This window comes from Rhinatrema bivittatum, chromosome 4, assembly GCF_901001135.1.
Source record: "Rhinatrema bivittatum chromosome 4, aRhiBiv1.1, whole genome shotgun sequence".
NCBI lineage: Eukaryota > Metazoa > Chordata > Amphibia > Gymnophiona > Rhinatrematidae > Rhinatrema > Rhinatrema bivittatum.
The window spans coordinates 117378119-117393468 of record NC_042618.1 but is presented as its reverse complement, the minus strand read 5'-3'; the positions used below and the strand labels follow the sequence as shown (position 1 = coordinate 117393468).

At 41.2% G+C, this 15350-nt stretch overlaps 1 protein-coding gene across 2 annotated transcripts in view; it reads left to right on the top strand.

Annotated features, from left to right (window-relative positions):
* Window positions 1–14430, top strand: part of PCNX1 (pecanex 1) — a 380420-nt gene extending 365990 nt beyond the window's left edge. For both annotated transcript variants that reach the window (XR_003856303.1, XM_029598749.1), the window contains exon 37: window positions 14053–14430. Coding sequence is in view for 1 of the 2 variants with exons in the window: in XM_029598749.1 (XP_029454609.1) it covers window positions 14053–14077 (25 nt within the window). In the remaining variant the exon portion in view is untranslated. The remainder of the gene's footprint in view (window positions 1–14052) is intronic.
* The last annotated feature ends 920 nt before the right edge of the window (window positions 14431–15350 follow it).

Genomic DNA, 15350 nt, shown 5'->3' with positions numbered 1-15350 from the left:
ATGTAGTATGGCTTGACGAGCAAGAATAGAAGCTAATTGATCTTGAGATGACTGCAACCTGCATGGCAGCTAAAATGGACAAACTGGAGTGTAATTACCTCTCTATCCTAGAAAAATTAGACAATTGAGAAAACCAGTCACCAGGTGTAATCTGCGCATCTTTAGAATCACAGAAAAAACAGAAGGCAATGACGCGGTTAAATTCTTCTCGCACTGGATGCCAGAAATCTTAAAATTGAATTGTACAAAAGGGTTCATAAAAATAGATCGAGCTCGCTGTGCTTTGAGCATGGCCCCCTTCTCAAAACAGCTGATCGAGAGCAGTAATTATTAAATTGTGCAAATTCAAAGGTAAGCAAATGCTGCCAGGGATATCTAGGAGATTAATTACCATGATCAGCGTGTTATGCTGTTTCAGGACTTCTCTACCAAAATGTAGAGGAAATGACAAGCCTTTCCAAATATCAAACGGGAGCTCCAGCGATCTAACTTGCGCTATGCCATGCTCTACCTGGCAAAGCTTAAGATCGTGGCCGATAGTAAATCAGTGCTTTTTGAGTTGGTTAGGGAAGCAGAGAAATGGCTCAGAAATTACATAGCGAGCCACTTGGAGGAGGCCTGAGCTAAACTGAAGCAAACACCACATTGGTTGCCAGATCATGTTTGCTTGGCAGGGGTACCGGTTAGCATTCTGCTGCAGTACATTTTGAGTTAATTTTTTTTTTTTCCCACCTTGGAAGGCTTGGATTGTAATTTTTGACATGCCTTTTTCTTTATGCTGGTTTGGATTCTTATTTTGCTGTTTTTTTGGAGTGGGGGTTTTTTTTTTCACTATCCCGATTTTCGTTTACAATAGTTATCCTAAAAAAAAATGGTCACCAGCGGGAATGGTTGGAAAGTTTATCTTCTATAAAATCTATTAATAGTCCTGACTCTATCATTTGTGGTACCACGGCATTTCCCTGGAGACATTTTACCTAGCAGTGACAACGTCTCGTTGAAAGCAACGGGTGTACATGTTGGATGTCATATTGGGGGCTGTGCGGTGCCTGCAAGCGGTCCCCGTGTTTATTTGCAGCTGGAAACTGGCTTGGATGGTTATCACCTCATAAATGGGTGTTTGTTTATGCTCTTCCTCTGGCTTTTTGGCCTTTTTATTTGGGTTATGAGCAAATATCTTTGCAGTGTACTGTTTTCTGGGCCTGGAACCAATGGCTTTTATATATTTTTTAATCTTTTTTGGGGATTAATGTACTGTGGAATTTATCTCGTTGATCTCGGACGCTTTGTTCTTATATTTCATCTATTTTAAATATCCAAGATTATGATGTCAGTCTATTTATCCTGCGAAGCCAAGGCTGCATTTTAGTATCTCTATTTTGGGGGTGGGTGGGGTACAATTGAGGAAGAGGTTGGGAATTTTGGAAGGTAGAGTTTGGGGATTAGGGGGAGAGGGGATGGGGTAAAAAGGGGTTTCCCATGTATATGGGTAGTCTTGTCCGAGTGAGGTTGACTGGGGTTTACTTGCCTTTCGGGTCATGATGGTCATCCCAACTGAGGAGGTTGAGTCATTTTGGATACTGTGGTTCGGGGATAGGTAATGGGGGTGGGAAAGTTGTTTGGGTTGGTTGGGAAGGTTCAGGGAACTGAGGTAGGTTCTCAGTTGAGGGGAGATGGGGTTATTGCTTGTTAATATTGGGTTGGGATAAAAGGCATACTAGTTATCCTAAAAAAAAAGTACCATTTACACTGATTTGTTGACTCGGATAAACATCCTAATTACACAATTATACTGTGTCATGTGCACATGGCTATTGATGTGTGTAAATTGTTTGCCATTGTATGGTACATGTTCTCTTAAGTGAATGCACTAATATAATGTTAGAATATCTATGACCAAGTTCTCTTAAGTTGGTTTCTCTTAATGTGCAAGGAGTCTCTACACCAATTAAAAGGAAGCATATTCTGCAATTTGCATGCAGAAACAAGGCACAGATATTATTAATTCAAGAAACGCATCTCATTGATGTGGAGTATGAAAAGTTGAAAACAGGTTGGATTGGTCAATTGTACTATTCTTCTTATAATTCTCAAAGTTGGGGGGTTTGCATTTTAATAGATACCTTGCCTGTAAGGGTGTGCTGCACTTAAGTAGACAAAGAAGACAGATAGGTTATCCTTGATTGTTATCTATATGACGTCCATTTCACACTTGTTAATTATAGTGAGCAAGCCTAGACCAAGCTACATTTTGAGAGCCTAGCGGATGTCATGGCTATGTTTAGTTTTGATAATTTACATATTGGGGGGCACTGGAATGTCTGTCCAGATCCGGGCATGGATAAAAGTTCTCAATTTAAGTCTGGTTTGGTGCGATCTTTGCATATTCAAACACTTACTGAAGCCTTTGGCTTAAAAGATGTGTGGTGGCTCCAACAGGAAAGAGATTATACATTTTTTCCATGAGACACAACATGTACAATTTATTTATTTTATTTATTTATTTTAAGGTTTTTCTATACCGACGTTCGCAGAGCATCACATCGGTTTACAAGTAACATGTGGAGGAAACAGTATAACAAAAACGTAACTGTGCATTACATTTAAAAAAGAACATGAATATAGGGCAAAAAATTAGGATATAATATAATAAAAATATAACAAAATAATATAGCTTACAATATGATATGACAAAGAACAATATAATGTAATTTAAGGCAACGTATGGAAATATAATTTAATATGATGTAACATAAAGCAACAAAACATTAGGAGGTGGAGAGGGGGGTATTGAGGCATATGTGGTGTTGGTGTTGAAGCATATAAGTGTAAAGTGGGGTTGGATTATGTAAATGCTTGTTCAAAGAGCCAGGTTTTTAGTTTGTTTTTTTTTAATTTGTGGTGGCAGGGTTTGAGACGTAGGTCAGGTGGCATAGCATTCCAATTTGAAGGTCCAGCAATGGAGAGTGCTCTTTATTTTGTGCTAGAGATGCGGGTGGGTTTAGTGGAAGGTATGTGTAGTGTGCCATTGTATGCAGATCTGGTGGGTCTATTGGAAGTGTAGTGAGTCATTGAGCCAGTGTATGTCAGGGTTGTGAAGTGTCTTGTGTATGATAGTGAGATTCTTGTAATGACTTCTATAGGGGATAGGGAGCCAATGGAGGTCTCTGAGAATGGGGGGTGATATGGTCTTTTCAGCGAGTGTTAGTGAGAACTCTCGCAGTGGCATTTTGTAGCATTTGAAAGGGTTTGATGGTGGAGGAAGGGAGACCTAGCAGGAGGGAGTTGCAATAGTCTAATTTGGAGAATATTATGGCCTGTAGGACAGTGCGGAAGTCATTAAAGTGGAGGAGGGGTTTAAGTTTTTTGAGGACATGAAGTTTATAGTAACATCCTTTCATGGTGGAGCTTATGAATTTTTTGAGGTTGAGTTGGGAATCTATTATTAGGCCAAGGTTTCTTATGTGTTGGGAGAAGAGGGTTGAAGGGGGGAGGGTGTCGGTGTCAGAAGTGTTCAATGTGTTGGGGTTGTGTGAAATAATAATAAGTTCAGTTTTGGAGGAGTTGAGGGAGAGGTTTAGACTGGAGAGGAGGAGAGTGATAGATGAGAAGCAGGTTTCCCAGATTTTGAGGATTGATTACTATTTATGTTCTCCTAGTATGATACCCAAAGTGGTTTATAGTTTCATACTGCCTTCATCTATATCTGACCATCATTCCACTGAGGTTTTGCTTGATTTTGGCCCATCTAGTCCTAAAGCTTTCTTGTGGCAACTGAACACTTCCCAGTCAGCGGATAAGCAATTTCAGATATTGCTTAAAGAGTCAATTGCTGAATACAGTTTGAATAACCTTATAGAAGACTATACTCCTGTTCTGGTGGGAAGTGTTTAAGGTCTTTCTGAGAGGCAAAATTATTAGTTATACCAGCTTTCTTAAAAGGGAGCGAAGGAAAAAATAGCAGACCTTGTGAGTCAGATACATGTTCTGGAGCTTTTACATAGATCAAATTGCTTGCCGAACACTCTAAAACAATGTCAGCTTGCCACTTTGGAAACTGGCAAAATCAGTAAAGCACTTCAATACACAAAATAAAAATTCTGTAAGTAAGGGGACAAGCCAGATGCTCTGCTGGCTAAAGCTGTTAAGAGGAAAGTAGGTAAATCCTTTATATCCAGCTGAAGAAGCCAACCAGAGAGGCTACCACAGACCAGGAAGAGATGGAAAAAATCTTTGTTCATTACTTTTTCATGTTATACTCTGACCTAATCAGATACTCTAGATAGGAGCTGTGACAGATTGATCCTGTTTTCCCCCTTTAAACCTCTGTGAACCAGGCATGGGACCTGGTCCACCTTAAATCCCACAGAGGGAAAGAGCTGAGGCAGGGAGAGTGCTGAAGGGGGAGGGGGCCCAGCAGAGGAGCATAAGAGGGTAAACCCAGCTGTGTTCAGGAGGCCCCTATGCCTCCAGGAGGAAGGCAGCTCCTGTAAAGTGCTATGTCCAAGCCAAAATAGAGGGAATGTACACTCACCAGAAGTAAGGCAGTCTACAGCCCCTTGGTGTGTAAGTGAATACAGCTAAGGTAGGTAGTCCATTGTTAAAGAGTTATGTTCCCTAAATAAAATTTTATCTGCATTAGAAAGGCTGGAGTCAGTGTGGCTTTCTCTCTCCAGCCAGGGAAATGCTGTTCAGTCTCCCACATATGGTGATAGGTTGAGGATTTTTTTTCTAAAGCTTGGCACAGAAAAAAACCCCAAAGGAGTATCGTGAAGTTAACATTTGTTGTGTAGCCTGCCAAAGAACTTGGAGGCAAGGAAGTGCTGCAGAAAAAGGGTGTGGCTCAGGAAGCCCTCTGAAGCAGGCAGCCAGTAGATTTGTGGCCCTGGGAGCACACAGAAAGAAGAGAAGCAGTGCTGCAGAGAAAAGGGTATGTCTCTGGGAGCACACTGAAGTAATGCAGGCTGCATAAGGAAAGTTTTTCCAGCCTTGCCTCAGGAAGCGGGCTAGAACAGAAGAAAGCCATTGTTCTTAAACTGTGTACAAGAAAACTGGAAGTTGGAAGTAAAAGGGTGTGGCTCAGGGAGCACACTGAAGCAGAGCAGTCTTCTTAAACTGTGTACAAGAGCACTGGCAGATAGAGGTTTGTGGGCTCATACAAGAGAAAAAAAAACCATGAAACTGCCTTTAAGAGAATGAAGGGTCTGGGAGTCTGGAAGGTGGTTAGGGTTGTTTTGCAGAATAAGGAGAGAAGCCCTGTTGAGTTAGGGATGATGCTACATGGTGCAGGCAGATTTTTTTTTACTTTTTATTTCCTTTTAAAGAAAAAAAGAGAGGGAAACTAGTTGTGCATGGTGACTGAAGCAGGGCAAGGCCCAGAGTAAAAGTGAAACTGCTAGCAAGTACAGAAGCCAGAGAGCTTAGAGGCCTGGCAGTATTATCAAAACCTGCTTAGGTCACCCGTCATAGTTGGTGATTTGATTATTAGGAATGTAGACAGCTGGGTGGCTGGTGGGCATGAGGATCACCTGGTAATATGCTTATCTGGTGCAAAGGTGGTGGACCTCATGCGTCACCTAAATAGGATTTTAGACAGTGCTGGGGAGGAGCCGGCTGTCGTGGTACATGTGGGCACCAATGACATAGGAAAATGTGGGAGGGAGGTTCTGGAAGCCAAATTTAGGCTCTTAGGTAGAAAGCTGAAATCCAAGACCTCCAGGGTAGCATTCTCTGAAATGCTCCCTGTTCCACGCGCAGGTCACCAGAGGCAGGCAGAGCTCCGGAGTCTCAATGCGTGGATGAGACGATGGTGCAAGGAAGAGGGATTCAGCTTTGTTAGGAACTGGGAGTCTCAATGTGTGGATGAGATGATGGTGCAAGGAAGAGGGATTCAGCTTTGTAAGGAACTGGGGAAACTTTTGGGGAAGGGGGAGTCTCTTCCGAAGGGATGGGCTCCACCTTAACCAGGGTGGAACCAGACTGCTGGCGCTAACCTTTAAAAAGGAGATAGAGCGGCTTTTAAACTAGAACAAAGGGGAAAGCTGACAGTCGCTCAGCAGCGCATGGTTCGGAAAAAGGTATCTTCAAAGGATACTAATGATGCATTAGAGTTAGGGCATCCCGACAGTGAGGTTCCAATAATTAGAAAAGTAATCCAAGTGCCTGTAACTAAAAACTCACCTGAGCTAAAAAAAATTCTAACTTATCCCTATCAATTAAAAAGCAGAATGAAAATAAAAAACAAAAAACAAACTTTGAAATGTTTGTATGCTAATGCCAGAAGTCTAAGAAGTAAGATGGGAGAATTAGAATGTATAGCAGTGAATGATGACATAGACTTAATTGGCATCTCAGAGACATGGTGGAAGGAGGATAACCAATGGGACAGGGCTATATCAGGGTACAAATTTTATCGCAATGACAGAGAGGAGCACCTGGGAGGCGGTGTGGAACTTTATGTCCGGGATGATCCTGCATGAGACTAAATGCACAATTGAATCTTTATGGGTAGAAATCCCTTGTGTGTCGGGGAAGTCTATAGTGATAGGAGTATACTACCGTCCACCTGGTCAAGATGGTGAGACTGACAATGAAATGCTAAGAGAAATTAGGGAAGCTAACAAAATAGATAGTGTGGTAATAATGGGAGACTTCAATTACCCAATCATAAACAGAAGCAAACCTTGCACATAAGCAAGTACTCGAGATCACTGGTGCAGGTAAATAAGTATGTTTTCCATTCAATGGTAAATAACTGATGATTGTCTATAAGATTTTGAATGTCATCCGGTCCCTCCCGATGCAGCCACCGCGAAACACGGGACCGTGTCGGGGGACCTGTAACTCTTGACTGTTAGACTTCAATTACCCCAATATTGACTGGGTAAATGTATCATCGGGACACACTAGAGAGATAACGTTCCTGGATGGAATAAATGACATTTTTATGGAGCAATTTGTTCAGGAACTGACGAGAGGGAAACATTTTTAGATCTAATTCTCAGTGGTGCACAGGATTTGGTGAGAGAGGTAATGGTGGTGGGGCCGTTTGGCAATAGTGATCAAAATATGATCAAATTTGAATTAATGACTGGAAGGGGGACGGTAAGCAAATCCATGGCTCTCGTGCTAAAGTTTCAAAAGGGAAACTGATAAAATGAGAAAAATTGTTAGAAAAAAACTGAAAGGAGTAGCTACAAAGGTAAAAAGTGTGCAAGGGGCGTGGTCATTGTTAAAAAAAAAAAAAAAATACCATCCTAGAAGCACAGTCCAGATCTATTCCACACATTAAAAAAGGTGGAAAGAAGGCAAAGCGATTATCTGCATGGTTAAAAGGAGAGGTGAAAGAAGCTATTTTAGCCAAAAGATCTTAATTCAAAAATTGGAAGAAGGATCCAACAGAAGAAAATAGGATTATGCATAAGCGTTGGCAAGACATTGATAAGACAGGCTAAGAGAGAATTTGAAAAGAAGTTGGCCGTAGAGGCAAAAACTCATAGTAAAAACTTTTTAAAATATATCCAAAGCAGAAAGCCTGTGAGGAAGTCAGTTGGACCGTTTGATGATCGAGGGGGTTAAAGGAGCACTTAGAGAAGATAAGGCCATTGCGGAAAGATTAAAAGATTTCTTTGCTTCGGTGTTTACTGAAGAGGATGTTGGGGAGATACCCATACTGGAGAAGGTTTTCATGGGTAATGATTCAGATGGACTGAACCAAATCACGGTGAACCTAGAAGATGTGCTAGACCTGATTGACAAACTGAAGAATAGTAAATCACCTGGACTAGATGGTATACACCCCAGAGTTCTGAAGGAACTAAAAAATGAAATTTCAGACCTATTAGTAAAAATTTGTAACCTATCATTAAAATCATCCATTGTACCTGAAGACTGGAGGATAGCTAATGTAACCCCAATATTTAAAAAGGGCTCCAGGGGCCATTTGGGAAACTATAGACCAGTTAGCCTGACTTCAGTGCCAGGAAAAATAGTGGAAAGTGTTCTAAGCATCAAAATCACAGAACATATAGAAAGACATGGTTTAATGGAACAGTCAGCATGGCTTTACCCAAGGCAAGTCTTGCCTCACAAATCTGCTTTACTTTTTTGAAGGAGTTAATAAACATGTGGATAAAGGTGAACCGGTAGATGTAGTGTACTTGGATTTTCAGAAGGCGTTTGATAAAGTTCCTCATGAGAGGCTTCTAGGAAAAGTAAAAAGTCCTGGGATAGGTGGCGATGTCCTTGCATGGATTACAAACTGGCTAAAAGACAGGAAACAGAGAGTAGGATTAAATGGACAATTTTCTCAGTGGAAGGGAGTGGGCAGTGGAGTGCCTCAGGGATCTGTATTGGGACCCTTACTTTTCAATATAGTTATAAATTATCTGGAAAGAAATATGATGAATGAGGTAATCAAATTTGCAGATGATACAAAATTGTTCAGAGTAGTTAAATCACAAGCAGATTGTGATAAATTTCAGGAAGACCTTATGAGACTGGAAAATTGGGCATCAGAATGGCAGATGAAATTTAATGTGGACAAGTGCAAGGTGATGCATATAGGGAAAAATAACTCATGCTGTGGTTACACAATGTTAGGTTCCATATTAGGTGCTACTACCCAAGAAAGAGATCTAGGGGTCATAGTGGATAACACACATTGAAATCGTTGGTTCAGTGTGCTGTGGCAGTCCAAAAAGCAAACAATGTTGGGAATTATTAGAAAGGGAATGGTGAATAAAACGGAAAATGTCATAATGCCTTTGTATCGCTCCATAGTGAGACCGCACCTTGAATACTGTGTACAATTCTGGTAGCCGCATCTCAAAAAAGATATAATTGCGATGGAGAAGGTACAAAGAAGAGCGACCAAAAAGATAAGGGGAATGGAACAGCTCCCCTATGAGGAAAGATTAAAGAGGTTAGGCCTTTACAGCTTGGAGAAGAGAAGGCTGAGGAGGGATATGATAGAGGTCTTTAAAATCATGAGAGGTCTAGAATGAGTAAATGTGAATCGGTTATTTACTCTTTCAGATAATAGACTAGGGGGCACGCCATGAAGTTAGCATGTGGCAAATTTAAAACTAATCGAAGAAAGTGCTTTTTCACTCATTGCACAATTAATCTCTGAAATTTGTTGCCAAAGGATGTGGTTAGTGCAGTTAATATAGCTGTGTTTAAAAAAGGATTGGATAAGTTCTTGGAGAAGTCCATTAACTGCTATTAATTAAGTTGACTTAGAAAATAGCCACTGCTATTACTAGCAACAGTAACATGGAATAGACTTAGTTTTTGGGTACTTGCCAGGTTCTTATGGCCTGGATTGGCCACTGTTGGAAACAGGATGCTGGGCTTGATGGACCCTTGGTCTGACCCAGTATGGCCTGTTCTTATGTATACTGCAGTGCAGACGAAAGAAAAGAGAAGCCAATGGGCATAAAAGAAGAGTTGACATGTACTTTTGTATAGTGGGAGTTCCCCAGTCCAAAGATCCAGGTAAGATGGAGAACCTGAGGCTCGAAGTTTGGCAGCTGGAGAGGTCTGCCAGAACAAGGGACCTAGAGAAACCACTCCCAAGAGTCCAGGCCAGACACGAGAATGAATGCCTAGAGAGGCTGGAAAGGGAGTGCCAACATTTCCTGGAAGATCTAGAAGACTTGCTAGCAGAGATGTCCAGCGAGCTGGCCAAATTGTGGCAATGGCCTGAGGAGTCCACTGGGAATGCAGAAAAGGCACAGCAAAGGGCAGTGCAAAGACTGTATTACCTAAGAGCTCTTGGAAGAGCTTAAAGGAATTGCCTAAAGAGAGAAGGTCTGCAGAAGGCCCAGAGAAGTTTCACAGAGAGCTAGGAATGCAGCAGAAAGAAGCCTGAGAGGAGCGCTGCAGCAAGGCCTGAGGTTGGCGCTAGAGGAGATCCTGAAGAAGACCCTGTAGGGTGTCCAAACATTGCTGTGAGCCAAGAAACAGCTACCTTGGGAAACCTAGAGAAAGGGGCTATAGAAGAGCCAATGCGTGACAGCAACAAGAAGTCAGCAAAAGCCACGATAGTCGCCAGAGGGTGCTTGTGCAGAGGAGGCACAAGTCACCACAGAGATGAGTGAAGAGTACTTGCCGAAAGTCCCACAGCCAGTCCCACCAGGGTAGAAGTGGAATCCGGAGTTACAGAAGGAATCTGTTAAAGGACTGTGGAGGTTCATTGGGCAAGGGCCACAGGGTGTGATACTAAAAGTGATGTCTGGGGTAACCCTAATGTGTGGGGGTGAGCATGACCCTAAATCCCCATCCACAAGCATAGCTGGTGGGGAGGCCAGAGAAAGGGGATTGCGGTGTATTGTACTTCCCTGGATAGGATCCAGGGGGAGTAGTGACACTTGGACCAAGCTGAGGGGAGGGGGCATGTGATGGAATAGCCCTGTTTTCCCCCTTTAAACCTGTATAGGATCAGGCATGGGGCCTGGTCCACCTTAAATCCCATAAAGGGAGAAAGCTTTGTGGATGGGATCCTGCTGATGCAGGGAGATTCCTGAGGGAGGGACCAGCTAGTAAGGATGAGAGTAAGCCTAGCTGTGTTCAGGAGGCCCCTATGCCTCCAGGAGGAAGGCAGCACCAGTAAAGTGCTCTGTCCAAACCAGAAGTGAGTGAATGTACACTGACCAGGAAGGATATTTTGGAATATGACTCGTATCATCCTATTTCATTATTAAATTAAGATATCAAGATTTTGAACAAAATCCTACAATTGAGACTCAAAGGTACATTGTCTGGTCTGATACATGAAGACCAAGCTGGTTTTGTTAAAGGCCGGTTATCAACTTTTAATGCTAGATGGCTATTTATATTTAATATCCTACACTTGGCTTATCAACATGGGGTTACTGGCTTGGTGGTCTCTCTGGATGCTGAGAAGGCCTTTAATAGGCATTCCTTTTCTTTATGCTGTCTTCATTCATACTGGCATGGATTCGGGCGATGTATGCTAAACCCATAGACTGTTTATTTGCTTTCAGGTTTGCTAAGAAGGGCATATAATATCTCGGCATCAGTATTCCCAAGGACTTTAAAGATCTCTGTTAAAAATTTGGAATTTTTATTGATCAGATGAAGCAAAATATGACTGACTGGGAACATTTATCAATTTTGTGGACAGGTAGGAATAGCCTTCTTAAAATGAATCTGTTGCCTAAACTTGGAGAAGAGCTTGGAGAAGAGACGGCTGAGGGGGGGATATGATAGAGATCTTTAAGATCATGAGAGGTCTTGAACGAGTAGATGTGACTCAGTTATTTACACTTTCGAATAATAGAAGGACTAGGGGGCATTCCATGAAGTTAGCAAGTAACACATTTAAGACTAATCAGAGAAAATTCTTTTTCACTCAACGCACAATAAAGCTCTGGAATTTGTTGCCAGAGGATGTGGTTAGTGCAGTTAGTGTAGCTGGGTTCAAAAAAGGTTTGGATAAGTTCTTGGAGGAGAAGTCCATTGATGGCTATTAATCAATTTTACTTAGAGAATAGCCACTGCTATTAATTGCATCAGTAGCATGGGATCTTCTTAGTGTTTGGGTAATTGCCAGGTACTTGTGACCTGGTTTTGGCCTCTGTTGGAAACAGGATGCTGGGCTTGATGGACCCTTGGTCTGACCCAGCATGGAAATTTCTTATGTTCTTAACTCCTGTATCTTTTCCAACAAGTGCCACATACCATTATAGGTAGAGTTTTCACAGACCTACATAATGCTATTTCCAATTTTATACAGCGGCATAGGCAGGTTTTTTGGAAGCTGTGGCTACCAAAAAACCAGGATGGCATGGCTCTGTCAAATCGTGGGATGCATTATTGGGCTGCCAGGTTAATGGGGCTTAAGGCTTGGCTTCATAACTCTGATTCTTCATGACTACCACTGGCAAAAGAGCAAGTAGATGCCTTGAATCTAGCTGTTTTTCCTTTTTGGCCTTTTGCCTTGCCACACTCTCATCGTATTTGTAGGGCCAGTCCACTGCTGGCTCAATTTCTGCTTACACCTGGATAAAACATTGGTGGTGTTCTCTGTAACTCAGATATATGAAATCCCTGGCCTCCCTCACTGTACCTTTTTCTCCTGTTTTAAGGTTTGGAGAGATAAGGGACTGAAGTTTATTGCTCAGCTCTGGGATGACAATTTTCAGTCATTTCAATAGCTGTGCAAGGACTATGATGCAAACTATTTGCAGTTAAAGGTATTGGGCTGGGCAGTCACTTTAATCTGATTAAAGCTCTTGATCCTATGGATGCCATGAAATCTTATCTGATTTGGTCCTGCTACTTTTTCAAAGGGTATTTACAATATTATATACAATATTGTAACTGTGGAATTGGAGGGGGTGACTCTGCAACCTACTATTGATGCTTGGCACTTGGATTTAAACACTAATTTAAATGCTAAATCCTATAAGAACCTATGGGAATCTGCCTTTCATTTATCTATTTGTACCAGGTGAACAGAATTAATGGTCAGATTGCTTCTTTTATGCAAATATTTTTTCAGATGCAAGTAATCGCTGTTGCTGGGAATGTGGGGAAATTGGGACCTACATGCACATGTGGTGGGATTGTCAGGAGGTGAATCAGTTTTGGTCTCTGGCCACACAATCTATTGCTGATATCCTTGATCTTCCTGTGCCTGTTATCCCAATGTTGGGTCTCCTTGGAAGATGGGAAGGTTCGTTGATGCCAGTTAAATATAGATCTCTGACTGGGCAGTTCTTGCTGGCAGCACACCTTACGATAGCAATCTTATGGAAGAGTAATCCTGATATGGGCATTGGCAAGCTCAAGTAAGGCAAATTTTGGATATTGAAAGGATACTCTACGATCTGAAAGGGAAACTTTTCAATATGATAGAGTAAGGGGCCCATATCATCAATATTGTCAAGCCGGATGATGAGCTATGCTATTCTCTTTCCCGATATTACTTTCTGTATTTTTCTTTTCTTTTTCTTTATTTAAATTTTGATTATTTTTATTCTTGTGATACATTTGTGATGCAGAAATTGTTTTGAGTGCCATGTATTGTTATGCTGAGTCATATGCTCATTTGATTATTGATGGTGTAAAGTTTTTTTCTCTGTTTCTGAACAATTATATGCAGTGGAAGTCTTAAAGTTATAAAAAAGAATAATTTGTATTTGGTTCATTTCATTTTTTTTTCTGTTGGGTTCATTTGACAGACTGAAAAAAAACATAAACAAGGAAAAAAAACACCTGAAACAAAAAAAAAAACAAACCCCTGAACCAATCTTTAAAGAAATGGGCCTCTGGTGGCTCTGATTGGACCTTCCTAGTCCAAAAAACTGCCCAAGCCTTTTGATTTGAGGCCCCAGCCTGAGCCGGGCCCAGTGCCAGACTAAGCCTGAGTGGGTCAGGTGCCTCCCCCTGTGTAAAACTGCCAGTTCTGGAGAGCTCCCATCTCATGCCCTACTTATTCCCTTCCCAGATCCGGCTTGGAAAAGGGCAGGAATAATGCTCAGTCACTCCTGCCCAGGACCCAGATCTTTAAAAATTGAAACATCCGTGTTGAGGATGGCACCAGAGTAACATCCCTTCATCACCTTCCTGCAGTGCACCCAGCACATTTTGATGTACAGCAATAGAAATGTAAATAGAAATATTATACCAGTCACTTAAACATAGGGCATCAAAGTTGTTTAAATGAGTCATGTTTATCAGTGCTGCTTGTGACATATTGTCAAGAATTTTAACATGCTTCCCAAGATCTACTTTTTTGTATTATAGATGTACTTTTCAAAAATTGGCGAGGTGGCAACTTTGCATGTAGACTGCTGTTTACATACTTTGACACCTGATGGCCTTATTTCAGAGCCTGATGTCACCATGTTTTTGTAATTTTAAATTGGATCTTTGTGCATCTATCCTCATTATTGTGTTCTATTGTATTATCATTCTTTATTTTTGTTTGTGATGAAGTGTTGTGTAATTTTATTTAGCGTATAATTATACTAACCAATTAGTGTTGTGCCACATGAACAATAAAGTTTGTTTTTGTTCCAGTGACTACTTCCACTTTTGGATCTGACAACATCAGACTTGCAATTTTTGGATGATTATAAGTCGGCATTGTTCAGACCGTCCCTATAAGACCTTTTCAACTTGTTGAGACTGAGAATCCTGCTATGAGCAAGTCATCTTGATAAGTATTTTGACTGCGCCCCCTGATGCAGAGTTTACTTGAAACACTAGCTGGTGCTGAGGTCATGTATGATTTTTAACATCTTGGACTGTGGGGCAACTATGTGTTTTGAACATTTTGGATTTTCTGTATTATTGATTGTAATTACTTTTGTATTAAGAAGACTATTACCACCGCTCAGACCTTGAGTCATTTTCAGATTTTGTAATTGCATTTAAAACAACAAAATATATATATATTATATATATTGGTTGCCTGCTGTTTCTAAACTCAGGGGGTAGATGATAGGACCGGGTAGCCAATCCTTAACCAGATAGGTTTTGTTAAAAAGTGTAATCATTTTCCTGGCTTGCTGACACCCTCCTCTTCTTCATACAGTTTGAAATATGCCTTTACATCATATATTTTTTATGTCCCTATGTTATTTAGAATTGCCCATCAATAGAACATCATTCAATAATTAAACTCATAACATTTTTTTCAAAAGTTCTCAAAAACCAATACAATTTTTCAAAACAGCAGATACATCAACTAGCACCCAACAATTAAAACTAATAAGAATAAAATAATTTCCCGCTCTCCATACCTGGGAAGAAGACTGCATGCATACTTTGCCCTAAGAACATGCCATACTGGGTCAGACCAAGGGTCCATCAAGCCCAGCATTCTGTTTCCAACAGTGGCCAATCCAGGCCATAAGAACCTGGCAAGTACCCAAAAACTAAGTCTATTCCATGTTACCGTTGCTAGTAATAGCAGTGGCTATTTTCTAAGTCAACTTAATTAATTGCCGGTAATGGACTTCTCCTCCAAGAACTTATCCAATCCTTTTTTAAACACAGCTATACTAACTACACTAACCACATCCTCTGGCAACACATTCCAGAGTTTAATTGTGCATTGAGTAAAAAAGAACTTGCTCCTATTAATTTTAAATGTGCCACATGCTAACTTCATGGAGTGCCCCCTAGTCTTTCTATTATCCGAAAGAGTAAATGACCGATTCACATCTACCCGTTCTAGGCCTCTCATGATTTTAAACACCTCTATCATATCCCCCCTCAGCCGTCTCTTCTCCAAGCTGAAAAGTCCTAACCTCTTTAGTCTTTCCTCATAGGGGAGCTGTTCCATTCCCCTTATCATTTTGGTAGCCCTTCGC